At 49.3% G+C, this 18,232-nt stretch overlaps 1 protein-coding gene across 3 annotated transcripts in view; it reads left to right on the top strand.

Annotated features, from left to right (window-relative positions):
- Positions 1 to 11,696: 11,696 nt before the first annotated feature.
- The window catches only part of RAB11FIP3 (RAB11 family interacting protein 3), an 81,398-nt gene continuing 74,862 nt past the window's right edge, over positions 11,697 to 18,232 (top strand). For all 3 annotated transcript variants that reach the window (XM_060078489.1, XM_060078488.1, XM_060078487.1), the window contains exon 1: positions 11,697 to 12,329. In XM_060078489.1, the coding sequence (XP_059934472.1) occupies positions 11,763 to 12,329 (567 nt within the window). In that variant the 5' untranslated portion in view covers positions 11,697 to 11,762. The remainder of the gene's footprint in view (positions 12,330 to 18,232) is intronic.

The raw sequence follows: 18,232 nt of genomic DNA, 5'->3' as shown, positions 1-18,232 counted from the left end.
AGTTTAGAAAACACTTTTTACCTAATGCGTGATGCCCTGGTCCTGAGGCAGGGGGAGCCCACCCTGAGGCGAGGGGAGGCTGTCTGCTCCCCTGGTGGGAGGGGTGTCCTCCACAGCTGGTCCTGGAGGGGGGCGGGGGGCGCTGCCTGCCCTGCAAGCTCCTGGTGCTGCCACTAGAGTCCTGAGCTTGAGCCCTCTGCCCCAGATACCCACACCCACCTGAGTTCCTTCCCGCCTTCATGGGTGCAGGGGCATGGCAGGGAGGCCACCGGGCAGAAGGAGCTCCGCTTGCCATTTAAACGGAGACCAGGGTGTGGTGGCATCAAGTCTACCAGCAAGGCAGGCAGATGGGTGCTCGTGATGCCACGGGAGGAGGAAAGAGAACCGTGAAGGCAGTTCCTGGGGAGCTGCAACCACAGACCCCACGTGCCAGAGAGCTGAGGCCTGCCGTCCCTGGAGGAGACAGAGAAGGCCCTGGGGAGGGTGTCCCGCCAGCCACATTCGAAGGCCTGGGACTCAACAGCAGCGTAGCTCCAGGAGGACAGAAGAGAATGAAAGGAGTGAGCCTTTCATTACTGTTAGTCAGGATTCTCCAGGAAACAGAGCCAGTAGGATATATATAGATCTGCAGGAGGAGATTTATTATAGGGACTGGCTCATGTGACTGTGGGGGCTGAGAAGTCCCATGATCTGCCAACTGCAAGCTGGAGCCCCGGCAAAGCAGATGGTGTGATTCAGTCTGAGCCCGAAGGCCCAAGAACCAGGGGCTCCGACAGCCAAGGGCACTGGAAGGTGGATGTCCCCGCTCAAGCAGAGAGCAAGGGAACTTGCCCTTCCTCAGCCCACACTGATGAGGGCAGGTCTTCCATCTACTGAATCAAATGCTAATCTCTTGAGAAATACCCAGAGATACCAATTTACCAGCTATCTGGGCATACATTAGCCCCGTCAAGTTGACACAAAGTTAAACATCACAGTTGCACACATCATGAAGTCCGTGCCCATGCTCATCGTCTGCATGTGGTGGTCAGTTTGGCTGTAAGGAATCTGCCTCGTTGTTTGGCTTAGTCCACCAGCCCCGGCTGTCGTCCTGCAGGTCCAGGACACCTGCCGGGGGCTTGTGGGTCATGGGCACACCTGGCGCGTGTCACTTGCCAGGTGGGCTCTGGGTCGGGCTGGCAAGGAGGGCCAGGTGCACGTGGTGAGGGGGTTAACACCGGCCCCAGCAGTGGCACTCGGACTTGGTGGCAGTTGGCAGAGAACTAGGTTGTCCCCTTCCACATTAACAATCTCTACAATTCCCTCAGAAAATGCCAGGTTCTCTGAAAGGAAGGATCATCTTTTATGTGTGAACCTCAGCTGTGGAAGCTGATTTACAGACCCCGCCCACTCCAAGTCCCCCTTCCATGGCATGAGGATGCCTCACGTCTTTTCAGAACTACACATAAAAACATCATGGCCGGGCTTCTCTGGTGGCACAGTGGTTAAGAATCCGCCTGCCAATGCAGGGGACACGGGTTCGAGCCCTGGCCTGGGAAGATCCCACATGCTGCGGAGCAACTAAGCCCGTGCGCCGTAACTGCTGAGCCTGGGCTCTAGAGCCTGCGAGCTACAACTACTGAGCCCGCGTGCCACAACTACTGAAGCCTGCGCGCCTAGAGCCTGTGTTCTGCAACGAGAAGCCACGACAATGAGAAGCCTGCGCACCGCAACGAAGAGTAGCCCCTGCTCTCCGCAACTAGAGAAAGCCCGTGTGCGGAAAGGAAGACCCAACACAGCCAAAACAAAAAAAAAACAAAACAAATAAATAAGTTAATTTAAAAAATAAACAGGAAACATCATGGCTACAGCATAGGGCTGCCCACCACTGGGGTGCAGCCTTCCAGCCCCTGCTCCACGTTGTACATTTTTTTTTGAATGAATATGTGAATGACCCCTATGTGTTGTGAGCCACACAAGGTATCCCCGAGGCGTCACCATGATGCAGTGAACTTTAAAATTCACTTAACTAAACTGTTAACCTGGGGGAGTTTCTCTGCCGACTCCTGTTGCCATGGTAACTTAGTAAAACTCACCGGCTTGCCTGTGCTTTGTCTGCGGGTCACCACTGAAAGGGCTGGAGGTCGTGCTGCTTTGTTTCTTGTTCCCTTGGTTGGCATCCTCCACATGTAGATCTCTGGTGGCCCCGGGCACTGTGGGACCTGCCAGGGCTGGGCCACCCCGATGGAGGAGGAGACTTGGGAGGCTGAGGCTGACCTCGCCCAGACACTATCCACCCACCAGGTACACACTGAGCCCTTTGCCTGGTGCCCTGGCTGGGCAATGACTCTCCCTCCGGAACTTCCTCTCGGCCATGCACGTGGGCTCGCTGAGTGAAGCAGGGAGAGATGGTAAATCCCCGAGCACCTTGCCAGTTGGAGGCTCAGCAGATGTTCCCCTCTCTGACCCTCACATCACTTTGTCCTTCTCATGTGGGTCAGACCGAGCCTGCCTTGCAGTGGTCACGCCCCCACCCTGGGCTGTGTGTCCAGGCGGGGTCCTGGTCACCCCTGGCTCTGCCCCAAGGCCCGATCATGTTGCAGCCGGGCAGCCGTGTCCTCTTGAGCAGGGCAGAGGGAATCTTTGGGGTCAGGGCTTCCCAGGCCGGGGAGGGGGCTGGGCGTGGGCCCCTTGGGGCATATCCCTCTGGGCACTTAGGCTGGTCTGTGCTGGATGCTGCAACAGATACGAAGAGGGGATGTGGGGGGAGATCCTGGGAAGTTCACAGGCTCCAGGGGTGGGACGCACTGGAGCTTGGGGACGAAGCTGGGGCCCAGGGCTCGGGGGTTCTTCCTTCTCCCACTTGACCTGCCCTGTGAACCTGCCCCTCCCCTCGCTGCCCTTCTGCTCTCTATGCCCAGATCCTAGCTGCCCTGTGTGCAAGCTGTAGCCCAGCCCCCTGAAGAGTGGCGGCATTCCTTCTGTCAGACACACATCCCGGTTCTTGGGAAAAGTGCTCCCTTCGGGTCAGGGACTGGCTCTCGCTCAATAAACTGTGGCCAAGGGTTGACTGCATTATATGAACCTGGCAACTCCCACTGCTTCTAGAAAACGCGTGTGAGCAGGCATCCCATGTGGGTCCTGACTGACATCAAACACACTCACTAGAAACGAATGTGTAGACCAGCGTGCTGAGAACGTGTGTGTGTGTGTGTGTGTGTGTGTGTGTGTGTGAGATCGCATGAGTCTCAGGTCCCCTCTCTGGCAAAACCTGAGGACCAGTGGGAGATGGCAGAGGCTCCCTGCTCACCTCTTGGGCCAGAGCTCTGCCCAACTAGGCTCTTCTGTCCTAGGGGCCGTGGGGGGCCGGATCCTTCTTTGGACTTCCCTTTTCCTTGCTTGTGCTAATCGGGCCCTTCAAGGGAACAGCCCCTCAGATGGGATTGCTGGATTTCATGTTTACCGCTGCATCCTGGTTCAGGTCTCTGGGATTAGACCTACATTACCCTGTCAGCAGACAGAGGTTTCTATAACTCTTTAGTCATTTATTTACTGATCATCTTGCATTATTTCCTAGGTGACGTGTTATTAGTATGGAGTTCCTCAACTCCCAGAGGATAACTTTACTTTCACATTTTGGAGTATTTGGGGGGCACCTCATCACACCCCTACGTCAGAGCATCTCAATGAGACAGCACCTGACAGGTGTCTGCTGAAGAAGGAGTTAGGGGGGCTTCCCTGGTGGCGCAGTGGTTGAGAGCCCGCCTGCCAATGCAGGGGACACGGGTTCGAGCCCTGGTCTGGGAAGATCCCACATGCCGCGGAGCAGCTAGGCCCATGAGCCACAACTACTGAGCCTGCGCGTCTAGAGCCTGTGCTTAGCAAAGCGAGAGGCCGCGACAGTGAGAGGACCGCGCACCGCGATGAAGAGTGGCCCCCGCTCGCCACAACTAGAGAAAGCCCGCGCACAGAAACGAAACGAAGACCCAACACAGCCAAAAATAAATAAATTAATTTAAAAAAACAAATGAATTAAGAAGATAAGTGACTTAAGAAAATAAAATCAAGAAAAAAAAAAAAAAGAAGGAGTTAGGAACGTGCAGAATGAACGTTTAACTCTTCCACCATCACGTGTAATCTGGACAATTTTTACCCCATGGGAGGAGAATGGTGTGAAGTATATCTTCACCTCTGGAAAATGTGACCTGAGGCTAAGAAAGGAAGTTCTGAATCTGCGTACCATCCTCTCCCCGCCTGGTGCTCGGCGCCCATCCCCCGGCTGTGGGCTGTGATTCTGGCTGCAGGGGAGGCGTGGGAGGTGTGGGATGTGGGCGCTGTGGGGACTGGAGATGCCTGTCCTCACAGGAAGATGGGAGACCAGGTGCCAGCAACTGCAGAGTGAAATGTTAAAATAAGAAAATCATCCAAACCTCGGCTGAGTCAGGAGGAATTAAATTGTGCCTTACAAACTCATGGTCTATTTTTACTCTAAGAAATGTACTTTACTAAGCTTGAAGGTGAGAAAAAAATCCTTCCCCACTGAATAAATATCATTAAACACGAGTGTGGACTGTGCTCTTGGCTTCAGGAGGCCATGGGGAGGGTGCGTGCGATCTAGACCTAAAATTGACTCTGCTCTCAGTTTACTTACCCTACACAAAATGTATATGTAGTTTTTAAAATTTGTAAATTGAAATATTTGGCCAGCAGTTTGTAGCTTGATTGAGGTATAATTGACATTCAGAAGACTGCACATGAGTGAAATCCAGAGTTTGGTGAGTTCTGACATTTCTACATCCGTGAAACCATCACCACAATCAAGAGGATGAACATACCCATCGCCTGTAAAACGCCTCCTCCCGCCCCTTGGAAACCCCCTCATTTCTCCCTGCCCCCTCATCCCCAGGTGACCCAGCCAGGATGGCAGCTTAGGACTGGGAGGGGGAGGCCAGCCTCTTCTGGGTGGGAGGAGAAGGTGGGACAGGAGGTAGAGGTGCTGGGCCCTCAGCCAGGTCCAGACCCCTTTCCTGGGCAGCCCAGTGGCAGGCTGTTTGGTGGCCCTGCTCCTCCCTTGCTCTGGCCCCATCACGGCCCTGTGGCAGGTCTCTTCGTCCTCCAGAATAGAGCTCTGCCCCTGCCTGCTATCCATCTCCAGGGCACATCCATGGCCTCCCTTGGGCACTACGTCCACCACTGGCCAGCTGAGAGGCTTCCCCTTGACCGCGGGCTGGCTCCTCCTGGAGCTCTGGGTGGAGGGATTGCTCCAAGTGCAGATGTCCGGCCCGGCACAGCCTGTAGTGCTCGCTGAGAAGGGACCTATCACAGAAGTATCCATCCTGTCCCCGTGGGAGGTGGGCTTCTTTAGACACCCCGAGAACTGCTCCACAACTCTCTGGTCTGGGTTCCCAACATCACTCCACCTTGGACACAAATTACTTTCAATCTTCAAATGGTTGATAGGGATGGTCTCACAAATAGGTGGTGGAAGAACAGATGGCTCTGGGAAACCAGCTCATTAAGTGAGAGAAACAAAAGTGGGTCCCTATTTTACACCACATTTTTAAAAAGTCCAGGGACTTCCCTGGTGGTGCAGTGGTTAAGAATCTGCTTGCCAGGGCAGGGGACATGGGTTCTAGCCCTGGTCCGGGAAGATTCCACATGCCGCAGAGCAACTATGCCCGTGTGCGCCACAACTTCTGAGCCTGCCCTCTAGAGCCTGTGAGCCACAACTACTGAGCCCATGTGCCACAACTACTGAAGCCTGTGCATCTACAGCCCATGCTCCGCAACAAGAGAAGCCACCTCAATGAGAAGCCCGCGCACACAACAAAGAGTAGCCCCCACTCGCCGCAACTAGAGAAAGCCCATGCCAGCAATGAAGACCCAACGCAGCCAAAAAAAAAAAATTCCAAACAGCTTAACGACATACTTGCGAAAGGAAAAGCTATAAATAGAGGTAGATATCTTGAGACTTTGGGTACAGGATTTACTTACTGAATTTAAAAAGTGTTTAATTATGAAATCCTTAAAATATGTGGACAAGCCCGGACGCACGTGTACTCACCCGCCATGTTTACCGGATATTGGTACTGTGTCCTGTTTATTCCCAGTCTGCCTGTTTTTGGAGGAAATAAATGTTACAGGTACAGCTACCTTTTACCACTTTCCTCCTCTGTCCCCCCTCAATATAATTCCCATTTTCGTTTTGGTATTTTTACTACAAATGAAGGTGTTCAACAACAATATATGTATTGATGATGTGTTCTGAAACTTTGCAATAACGGTATTACACAGTATCTGTTCTGTAACTTGCTTTCTCACACAGCTTGTTTTAGAAGTCTGCCCATGTGGTTGTGTGAGGATGTGATCCATTTGCTGAAACTGCTCAGTATTCCATCGCAACAGACTTCCCCTCAGCCAGCCAGCAAGCTCTTCACGGGACTATGGAAACCAGGGCTGCCTCAAACACCCCTTTCCTGCCTCCTCTTGGACCTGAAGGTGGAGAAGCAGGAGTGCCAGGTTAAGGGGACACAGAGCTTCAGCTGTATTAGTTCTGTGAATCCCCACACTTGGCTAACATCAGACTTAATTTCTACTGATTGATGTCAAATGCTATCGTTACTCATTCCCTTGATTATCAGTGTGGTTAAGCATCTTTTTATATGTTTAGTGGCCAATTGAGTTTCTTCCTCTGGAACTGCTTTTTTGTATTCACTGCTGATTTTTCTACTAGGTTGCTGTTCTTTTACTGTTTTTTGAGGAATTCTTGTGTATTCTGGAAATAAATTCATTGTCAGTTACATCTGTCTTAAATATCTCTTCCCAGTTGCTATGGACTGAATTGTGTCCCCCCAAATTCATGTGTTGAAGCCCTAGCCCCCAAAGCAATGGTATTTGGAGATGGGGCCTTTTGGGAGATAACCATTAGATGAGTTCATGTAGATGACCTCCCATGATAGAATTGCTGCCTTATAAAAAGAGGAAGAGGGAGAGATGGCTCTCTTCACCATGCTAGGACACACCTAGAAGGAGACCCTCACCACAAGCCAGGAAGAGAGCTCTCAACAGGAAGGAATTTGCAGGTGTGAAAAGTAGTAAGAGGAAACCTCATCAAAATGGAACCAGGGTGCCAGAAGGGGGAGCTTTCATGCACATACCACTTAACATCAGCACAGATCCCAACGTGTCCCAGCAGGAAGGGATACTACTTTACTACCCAGCAGGCGGAAGAAACAATTTCTCTTTGACCAGCAACAGTCCAGCCAATGAAAGACTGTCACAACTCAGCCAATGAAAAGCCACTGCACCTAGAACTCCCAGTTTCCTCCAATGGGCTCTTTGTTTATGACAGCTCCTCTCAACTCCTTCTCCCCTATAAAAAAAAGCATTTCCTTTCCTTTGCTGGACATAGTTGCATGTCTCCAATTACAACTCTTTGCAGCTTCTGAATAAACCCATGTTGCTGGTAAAATAACTGACTTTTTAATTGTTTTAGGTTAACACTGGCATCTTGATCTTGCATTTCCCAGACTGCCGAATTATGAAAAATAAATGTGCTTTTTAACAAACCAGTATATGGCATTTGGTCACAGCAGCATGAGCAGACTAAGTGTGTCTTTCATCAAACAGAAGGAAAATTTTTTTAAATTAATTTTTACTAAGGCATAATTTACATACAGTAAAATTCATTCTTTGCAGCGTACAGTTCTGTGAATTTTGACAAACACATTCAGTTATAGAACCACCATTACAATCAATATATGAAATGGTTCCTTCACTTCAACAAATTTCCCTCTCCCCCAGCCCTCCCACCCTCTATTTGATTTGTGTACCTTTACTTTTGGAAAGCTTAAATTTTAATGTATTTAACTTTAAGTCATTGTCTTTTTTTAAAATGGTTTGTAATTTTTATTCTTGTGTACGAAACTTTCTTGCTCCAAGGTCATAAAGATATTTTTCAATGTCTTCTTAAAGTTTTAAAGTTTTGGGCTTCCCTGGTGGCGCAGTGGTTGAGGGTCCGCCTGCCGATGCAGGAGACACGGGTTCGTGCCCCGCTCCGGGAAGATCCCGCATGCCGCGGAGCGGCTGGGCCAGTGAGCCACGGCTGCTGAGCCTGCGCGTCCGGAGCCTGTGCTCCGCAACGGGAGAGGCCGCAGCTGTGAGAGGCCCGCGTACCGCAAAAAAAAAAAAAAAAAAAAAAAGTTTTAAAGTTTTGCTTTTTTTTTCGGGCCACACCTTGTGGCTTGCAGGATCTTAGTTCCCTGACCAGGGATCGAACCTGCACCCTCAGCAGCGTGGAGTCCTAACCACTGGACTGCCAGGGAATTCCCTTGCTTTCCACTGCTATGTCTTTGATCACTCTAATTATTTTTGTATCTGATATGACATAGGGATCTAGTTGTAAGGTTTCTGTACAGACAACTAGCACCAGCTATAGAAAAGTCCATTTTCCTTATGATTAGCAAAGCCACCAAGGATAAAAATGATGGGTTTGACTACCCAAAATGAAAGATTTATGTCTAATCATCCCCAACAGGCAGAGTTCATGAACGGGTCACAGGCAGGGAGAAGATACTTGCAACATCAAAAACATATAAGGGGGGCTTCCCTGGTGGCGCAGTGGTTGAGAGTCCGCCTGCCGGTGCAGGGGACACGGGTTTGTGCCCCGGTCCGGGAAGATCCCACATGCTGCGGAACGGCTGGGCCGGTGAGCCATGGCCGCTAAGCCTGCGCGTCTGGAGCCTGTGCTCTGCAACGGGAGAGGCCACAGCAGTGAGAGGCCCGCGTACCACAAACAAACAAACAAAACAAAACAAAAAAACATATGAGGGATTTTACCTAAAGAAAAAGTCAGAGAACCCAAAAGAAAAGCAAGTGCTACAATTGGGCATTTCACAGATCCTAGTGGTCAGTAAACACAGTAAGAAACACTCAACCACATTAGCATTCAGCTAAATTCAAATAAGGCAAGATGAGCTGCTGTTTTAAGTTCATCAGACTAGCAAAAATGGGGGAAATCATATGTAATGTTTACTGTAATTTTGGTGTATTTCCTCCTGGTTTTTAAAAATGTGCATTAAATAAGATAGATTTGTGATCAAATTTAGCCTTGCCTGTCACCTTCCCCTTCCTCCTGTAAGTGGCCAGATCTCACCCAGGTGGTGGAGAGGCCCTATCCCAGGAGAGACGTGCATTCTTCCACTGAGGCTTCTTGACCTACTTTCCCTTTGCTCCCTTGTCAGGTCCAACAGGGCTGTGCTACACAGCTAAGAATCTGCTGAGTCACCTTGCTGGTCTTCATTTTCCCATCTTTCTCCATAGGTCAAAGGTCACCAGGGAAGAGGGATCAAGGAGACCCATTTGCTTGAGAGTTCCAAAAGATAAGTGTTTAACCCAGGTACCTTTCAAAAAGAAAGACTCACAGAGGGAGGTTTTCACAGACATTCACTCAGACCCAAAAGCCAACAGATGTAAGCTGCACCCCACCCTCTCCCTTCCTCTTCTGTGTACCTGTTACATGGCTAAATTAAAATGTGCACGGGGTGGGCATGGAGGAGCAGGTTAAAATGGCAGCAGGGGCTGCTTCCCTTGAGCTGGTTCATTTCATCTTGAATGTTAGAGATCAAAAATGTCTAAAGGGAGGACTTCCCTGGTGGAGCAGGGGTTGAGAGTCCACCTGCCAGTGCTTGGGACACAGGTTTGCTCTCTGGTACGGGAAGATCCCACATGCCATGGAGCAGCTAAGCCCATGCACCACAACTACTGAGCCTCCACTCTAGAGCCCGCGAGCCACAGTTACTGAAGCCCACATGCCTAGAGCCTGTGCTCCGCAACGAGAAGCCACCGCAATGAGAAGCCCGCGCACCATAACGAAGAGTAGCCCCCGCTTGCCGCAACTAGAGAAAGCCCGTGCGCAGCAACGAAGACCCAACGCAGCCAACAATAAATAAATAAATTCATATATTAAAACAATGTCTATAGGGGATGCTCGAGGTCCAAACGCCCAGTCCAAGTGCCCAGGAACTTGTTACCTTTAATATTTCAGGAACAGAGTTTCTTGAAGTGCTCTAAGCAGGAAGGTGCATGCTTTCCATGCTGGGGTTCTGTTTGGGTGCATCAGCCAGCCAAGGAATGAAGATTTTTCATGAATTGGCACAGCAGCAGTAGGAGTGCTGCTTCCTCAGGGCGCAGCCCTCGCCTCATTTGGTTTTACCTCCCCCATATTAATACCCTTATTTAGAAAGGTTGACACATCACTATAATTACCTCTGAAAACTGTATCTGGCCAAAGGCACCAGTCCAATTTCAGATTCTTGCCAAACTGGAGATAACTTATTTTCTTTGAATGCAGTATCTTCCTCATGAAAGCATACAGCTCTTATAAGAAATTGAGAATATAGTTTTTGGGTTGCGGGGCGGTATTCCCTTGCCCTTCTTTTCCCCAGTGCCAACCTCACAAAATCTGGTGCCACGTGCCCTGGGATTTTGTCATGGGAGATGAATCAGTTAATTAACACACTGCTCCTCACGGTACACTTGGAAACAGGTTCAGTTTCCTTTGGTTCTTGCCAAAGATGCTTATGAACATACCTAGTGCTGGTGCTTTCCCCGATACATCTCATTACAGGCTCTAAATGGAGCCTGTAATGTTAAGTGCACCTCGCCTGAGGCCTGGCAGCTCACCGGCTCCTATCCAGCATGTCTCCGATTTCATGCCTGCTTCAAGGTTCCCATGTTGCTGCCTGGCGCCCTGTGTCCCCACTGACGATAGTGACATCTAGAGAAACAGATGTCAGTTGTCAAAGACAGCCGCAGTGCTTGGGAGGCTTGACTGTACACCGGTGATGAACACTGGATATCCTATGGGGAAAAAAGCCCTTGTCATAGATTTAAAAAAAGGTCTCAGTGTTTGGCCACGCGTTCCTTCGGTCACAAGTGATGGACCTCATTTTCAGAGCCCTTCCACATTCAGGCGGTGGCTGCTCTTGCTGCCGCAGGTCAACGCCTGGACTTCTCCGCGCGGCGGGCGTCTGCGGAGGGCGCAACTTGCACTTCCCCCGCCCCATTAGAATCGTGTTCGTTGCTTATCAATTTGTGGGAGCGCTTTACACTTGCAGGACTCAGTCCATCCGTCCCGTGCGTGGGTCGATGACGTCACGCCCGGGCCCACAGCCTCCGAGGACACCCACCTCTTGCTCCCACACGTCAGCATACAGCGAAGGATCGAAAAACCCAGACCACGCAGCCGCTCCGGCGCCTGCCTTTATAATAAAGCTGCGAGGGGCGGGGCCAGCGTGCGGCGCGACGTGCTGACGTCATGCCGAACGGGGGGCGGGGCGAGGGCGGTGGCGTGCGCTCCGGTACCTCGGGTGCTTTCTCGTCGTCCGCCTGGGCTGCGTCCCCCTCAGCGTCCACCTCTGCGTCGTCCTCCTCATCAGGGTCTTCTTCCTCCTCCTCCTCAGGGTCCCCTCCTCGGCGTCCCCCTCCTCGGCGTCCTCTCCCCGTCCTCCCCCTCGACTTCCCTCGGCCACCCGCCGCCGCCATGGGCCCGCGCCCGCCGCGCCGCCGGGCCGAGGACAGCTGAGGCGCGGCGCGAAGATGGGCGAAGGCGGAGCAGGGCCCGAGCGCCAGCCCGAGCAGTCCGGGCGCCCCGCGCGCGCCCGCCCGCGCCGCCGCGGGGATGCCCGCGCCCGCCGCCGCGCCCTGAGCGCCTTTGTCTGCCGCCCGCGCCGCCCGCCGCATCACTGGCCTCGCGGGCCCGCGCCGCGGCTGGGGGCGCGCCCATGAAGATGGACCCGAGCTGGCCGGCCTCCCCAGCGGGCGGCCCGGGCCCCGACCCAGAGCCCGGTGGGTCCGGAGCGCCCGCCGCCCCCGCCCCGCGCCCTGGGCTCGGCCCGCAGGACCTCGCGGCCGGCGCGGATGCTGGGCAAGCTCCAGGGCGGGAGCGGCGGCCGCAGCGCTCGAGCCGGGACTCCGACCCCGACCCGCCGTTGCCGGAACTCGGCCCGTTCTTTTCCTGGACGACGGAGCCGGAGGGTGACGGCCCCCCGCACAGCGCGTCTGTCTGCGCGCAGGACTTCAGCCGCAGCCATCACCTGAGGGGCGAGGTCGACTTCTTTCCTTCCTTTGCGTCCCCCGCGGTGGGCGAGCCGGCCCTGGAGCTGGGTCCTGGGGACCCGGATCGGCCCTCGGACTTTAGCCAGACCCGCCCCCTAACGAGCGAGCCCGCGGGGTGTCCGGAGGACGGCCCCCGCCTCCGAGCCGTATTTGATGCCCTGGACGGGGATGGGGACGGCTTCGTCCGCATCGAAGACTTCGTCCAGTTCGCCACCGTCTATGGGGCAGAACAGGTAACTCGCAGCGTGGCAGACGGGCCCCGCGCGGTGTTCGCGGAGTGCAGGTCCCGGTGTTCGCGGAGTGCAGGTCCCGCGTTCTCTTTTGATTCACTTCGTCTGCTCTCACCTCTGGTTGAATTTCGCTGAAGCACCTTTTCCCCCTTTAAAGAGGTTCTGTTCCCGGGAGTCAGTTTCTTTCCCTGCCATCCCAAGCCACACAAGCGGATCTTTCCTAAATTGAGAGGAGCTCCTGGCGTGGGGACATGCCCCTAGGCTGCCGGATAAAAGTGCTCCCTGGATGGAGAAGTGCCAGCGGTTCCCCCAACTGAGGGCCCAGGTCTGCTTTGGCTGAAGTAATTCACTTCTTCGGTCTGCAGAGGCCAGGCTGCACTTGTACGCTTAAGATCATGTTAATCTATTTTGAGCGCAGTTACTTTACTGTGTATGTTTGGCTTATGTTTTAGGTAGATTCGTTGTTGGGGAGACAATGAACGTGAACAACGATCATTTCCATACCTTCTGTGCGGAGGGGAAAGGGATGAACCCCATAGGGAGGGGAATGAGCCTAAGAGCACAGTGGTGAATACAAACTCGAGCAGAATTCCATTAGGGCCATCTCCACCCTTGTAAGACAGGTGAGGTGCTGGACAGGTGACGGGAATGCACAGGGCAGTGTGGCAGGAGTCCTGTGCAGCTCCCAGGGCTGCGGCTGCTCTGGGAGAAGGTGGGCCTTAAGATCCAGGCCTTCCCCCATCTCAGTACTTACGAAAGTTCACGTGGAGACAGCAGCAGGGCTGTGTATGTTCTGCTGTTAACCCAGATAGACGTCAAATAGGTTACTGGTGTTCATTTTTAAATAGTTTACTTAGTAGTGGGAAATCACAGAAGGTTGATCTGCTAGTTTCTGTGTTTTATTGACTTTTCATACATGTGGGTATTTGTTAAGTGGGTGTTCAGGTACATATGCATGTTTAAGCCAAGAGGTAAAATGGACAACCTGCTATTTAGAGTGTCTGCCGTAACATTAAGAACCTTTATAAAGGATCTGTGTGCCCCCTGAGTATTCACAGTGTCCATTGAGCTGTCATGTAAAGAACTGGGTCGTCCTGAGTCAGGGCTCCTTGTTGAGTTTTCAGCGTGGGCATGTCCCTCTGGGCATCCTGAATGTTGGCGTCTAGGTCATTGTGAGCTCCTGTTTAGCTCTGGGTTGAAGACATTGCTCAGGACAGGTCTTCCATCTCAGTGTAATGGACAGAAAGAGAGATATGTGACTGACAGTTTCCTGTATGGTTAGTATGGATTGTGATTGCTGGTCTACGTTTTTTGTTTTTTTTTTAATAAATTTTAAAATATTTTATTTATTTATTTTTGGCTGCGTTGGGTCTTTGTTGCTGCATGTGGGCTTTCTCTAGTTGTGGTGAGCGGGGGCTACTCTTTGTTGCCGTGTGCATGCTTCTCATTGCGGTTTCTTCTCTGTTGGGGAGCACGGGGCCTAGGCACGCGGGCTTCAGTAGTTGTGGCACGTGGGCTCAGCAGTTGTGGCTCCGTGGGCTCTAGAGCACAGGCTCTGTAGTTGTGGCGCACAGGGTTAGTTGCTCCACAGTGTGTGGATCTTCCCAGACCAGGGATTGAACCTGTGTCCCCTGAATTGGCAGGTGGATTCTTAACCACTGAGCCACCAGGGAAGTCCTGGTCTCAGTTTTTTTGATGCTTTTCCTTCTTGCCCCTCGGCTGGAGAGCACCTTGGGTATCCTTGGTTGTTTCTCATTAGTGTGATGTGTCTTCTCTGCAAACATTCCCTTCCTCATTACACCAATCAAGAATGTTAGGAAAATGGCACATTTGTTCTTCTTTACCATAATCTGACCTTAATAGAGTGCCTTATAGCTTATATGAGGCTCATTTATGTTTTCACTGGATCATCAACCTTTCTCTGAGGTGGTAGGAGGCAGAAGGGATTCATCCCACTTTACAGGTAAGAAACTGGAGGCCCAAAAAGGTTAAGTTACTTTCCAAGGCCTCACAGATTGTCAGTGCAATAACAGGGACTACACCTAGGTCTTCTGGGCTCATAATGTTTAGGTGGCTCTCAACTTCCTAGGTTTGGTGTCCCTAAATAATCCCACAAAGTTTCATCTTATTGACTTAATAAAACCATTTTCATTTGAGAACCACCTTTTGTTGTATCATTATTATTGATCACAGTGGGAAAAAATTGGGGTTGTTATTGGGGGCTGAGCTTTTTCTAAATACAAAGTAGAAATGAGTCAACATTCTTTGTTCTGGTAGCCCCTGGTGGAATTTTAAGTTTGGGGGTAAGGCCAGGATGACTCAGGATTTGGTGGGGATGGGCAAGTGAGGGAGATCTCCTGTGGCATTGCCCCTTCTGTCTGCTGCCCCAGACTTCTCAGGAAGAAGCAGTGTTGGATGTGATCTAAGTACCGGACTTGGACAGGCTTCCTGGGATGGTGGAGGAGAGCTCTTGTTTTGGAACAGCTAATTAACAGTGTAGCAAAAGGTTAATTTTTGTGTCTGTGTAAGCTTTGCTAGCCTTTATTATGACTCAGTCTTGCTTTTCCAAGTCCAATGTCAGAATACATTATAGAGGAGCAAAGAGAAGAAATATTCCTTGGTAGTGAAATAATTTAGAGAAAAGTGAAGAATTCTACCTCATGATAAATATTTTTAATTTTTTTAAATGAAAAGTATTGAACATACATAAGAGTAGAGAGCATAGTCTAGTGAAACACTCTACCTGCCCCCAAGCCATTGCACAGTTTCCGAAGTCTTGGCTCATTTGTGAACTCCCTACTCCCCACCCCCAGATTACTTTTGAAGCACATACCTGACATATCATTTCACCCATAAATATTTCAGTATATATCTCTAAAAGATAAGAATTCTTTTTTAAACATTTATGATTTTTTTAAACTGTAGGAACAGTTTGGATAAGCTGGGTAACAGCAATAAAGACCATAAGTTGCTGTACTTTCCACCTTGAGATTTCAAAATACTGAGTTCATGAGTCTCTTAGGCCGGTCACATTACTGTCCTTGATGGTCGCAACTCAATTATCTTGATTATCGTCAAATTTTCAAAGGTGGCGCTTTCAGTATCTTTCATGTAATCTGTTTATGAAGGAAGTGTTTTAAATTATTTAAGTGGATTATCTGAATTTTTAATAGAAGCAGTTCCCATTCATAATACAGGTGGCTTTTGTGTCCCTCTTTCTTTAGCAATGTCATGGTGTGTTTGGCTCTCATTACCTCATCTGGTGATAGATCAGGTGTGGTGTAATAGAACACAGTGTTGGCAGGAATTGAAAGGGGAAAGAAGACTACAGAGGAGCTTTCTGGTTGTATTTTCTTGACTAGGAATTTATAGTCAGATGTGCCCAGGCACTAGTTCTGAAGTTGCAGTAGGTTTTCTTTAAGGCCTTGACTGTCTATGAAGATTCCTCGTTGATGTGACCCCTTCGTACTGAGAGGACTGATGCTTTTGTAGTCATCACCAACTTATCATAAAGCAGAAATTGTAAAATAAACTGTGAGAGTATTGTGAGAAAGGATTCATTTCTTTTGGTGTTATTTTTCAAAGGAATAAGTTATAATTGTAAAGATTATTTTCACAGTATAATACTCACTTAAGCATTTACATTTTAACAGTCACGGGTCCTTTCCAGAGAGCCCTGCACGTTGGAGCCGTGAATGCCCTTCAGTAACCTTGTGGGCCCTGTCCATCCTCCTCAGCACTTGGAAAAGGAGGCTGCTGGAGGAGGTGTCAATGCACAGAAGGTCTCCCTGCTTTTCATTCCTTTCCATTCCTCTGCTGGTGGGCAGTTGGAACTCCCTGGGGACGTTTGGCCACACCTTTTAGTTGCTTCAGTTTCCTTTCCAGTTTCTGTCCTAGTCTTGGGTTTGCATGTGTGTGTGTGAGAGAGAATGAGTGTGCGTGTGGGAGCAGATGCATGTGAGAGCTGGTGGTGTGTGTGTGTCTGGGTCTGTGTGTTGGAGGAATTGCTAAAAGGCAGATGACGTTCCTTTCTGTGCTTGGATCCCAGGCAATTTTGTTAGTGTCTTAAAAAATGCCTTTTTCATAGTATAAAAGTAACACATGCTTATTATTTTTAAAAACTGGAAAATACAGAGTGTTATAAAATATAAAACAAAAAATTACCAATAATCCCACTATCACGAGAAAAACAGCATTAGCATTCTTGTGCATTTCCTTCCAGACTTTTTTATATACACACACATAACTGTTTAGAAGTACACAACTGAGGTCATATTGGGTAGAAGCTAAATTATTTTTATAGATGTTTATTGTTTATTTTCTATTATTATTTTTAAATGTTTATTTATTTATTTATTTGACTGTTCCTGGTCTTAGTTGCTGCATGGGGGACCTTCGTTGCGGCATGTGGGATCTTTTAGTTGCAGTGTGCAGAATCTTTAGTTGCAGCATGCGAACTGTTAGTTGCGGCATGTGGGATCTAGTTCCCTGCCCAGGGATCGAACCCAGGCCCCCTGCATTGGGAGCATGGAGTCTTAGCCACTGGACCACCAGGGAAGTCCCAGATATTCATTGTTTAAAAAAATAAAAGTAAGTAACACCAGTAAGCAAAATATAAAAATAAGAATCACTTATAATCCACCATCCAGAGATAACTATTTAAGTATTTAATGTGTAAATTAAAATATATGTAATAATGCTTCATTGTCCAAAAATGGTATAATTCCATGTCTGTTGTTTTGAACCTGCTTTTTGACCTGTTTTTTAAAATTGAAGATCTCAGATGTATACATTCGTCCCTCTGTATGGAGGGTAGGATTGGTTTCAGGACTTACCCACCTTGGATACCAAAATCCATGGATTGCTTATACATAATGGTGTGATATTTGCATATAACCTATACACATCCTCCCATATACTTTATTATTTTTTGTTCTATAATATTTTTTATTGAAACATTGTTGATTTACAATGTTCTGTTGATTTTTTTGGTTTTGTTTTGTTTTATAATTTTTTCCTCCTATATGCTTTAAATCATCTCTGTTTTACTTATAATATTTAATACAATGTAAATGCTACATAAACAGTTGTAAATACAGTGTGAATGTTATGTAAATAGTTGACAGCAGGTGGCAGGTTCAAGTTTTGCTTTTTGGAACTTTCTGGAATTTCTTTCCCCCAATTTTTTTTTTTTTTTGGCCACTCTGCACAGCATGTGGGATCTTAGTTCCCAGACCAGGGATTGAACCCATACCCCCTACAGTGGAAGTGCGGAGTCTTAACTTAACTTCCCTGGACCACCAGAGAAGTCCCCCCAGCCCCAGCCCCCAAAATGTTTTTGATCCTTGGTTGAATCCGTGGATGTGGAACCCACAGATACAGAGGACCAGCTGTACTTTAATGGAAGCCTAAGGCTTACTTGTCCTCAGGGAGATTCAGAGTCATGTGGGATTATTCCAGTGTAGGATCTAACATTTAGGAAGAATTAAATTCCACGTGGACTTCACAGACCACATTGTAAAGGGCACCAAGTTAGGGGTTGCTTCCTTTTCAAACACTTATTTCGTTTAAATTCTGGGCACAGGGTCTAAACATTAATTATAATAGAAATATCAGACAAAAGGGTTAGGCACCCACTGAAGACTGTTTAGGTGGCCATTGAAAGTACTTTTATGATAATTGCAAAGTCTCCAGAGTAGCCTAGATTATCACTTCTGATATAAGTGAATAGTCGTATATAAATTCATTGTATGTATACCACGATTTTAACTGGGTAAAAGTTATCCATGTGAAAATAAAAGCCTTGAAGGAAGTATTAAAAATTATTTTGGGGGGCTTCCCTGGTGGTACAGTGGTTACAAATCTGCCTGCCAGTGCGGGGGACACGGGTTCAAGCCCTGGTCCGG

Source organism: Mesoplodon densirostris, chromosome 16 (genome assembly GCF_025265405.1).
Source record: "Mesoplodon densirostris isolate mMesDen1 chromosome 16, mMesDen1 primary haplotype, whole genome shotgun sequence".
NCBI classification, from domain to species: domain Eukaryota; kingdom Metazoa; phylum Chordata; class Mammalia; order Artiodactyla; family Ziphiidae; genus Mesoplodon; species Mesoplodon densirostris.
This window is presented reverse-complemented; position numbering and strand designations above follow the sequence as displayed.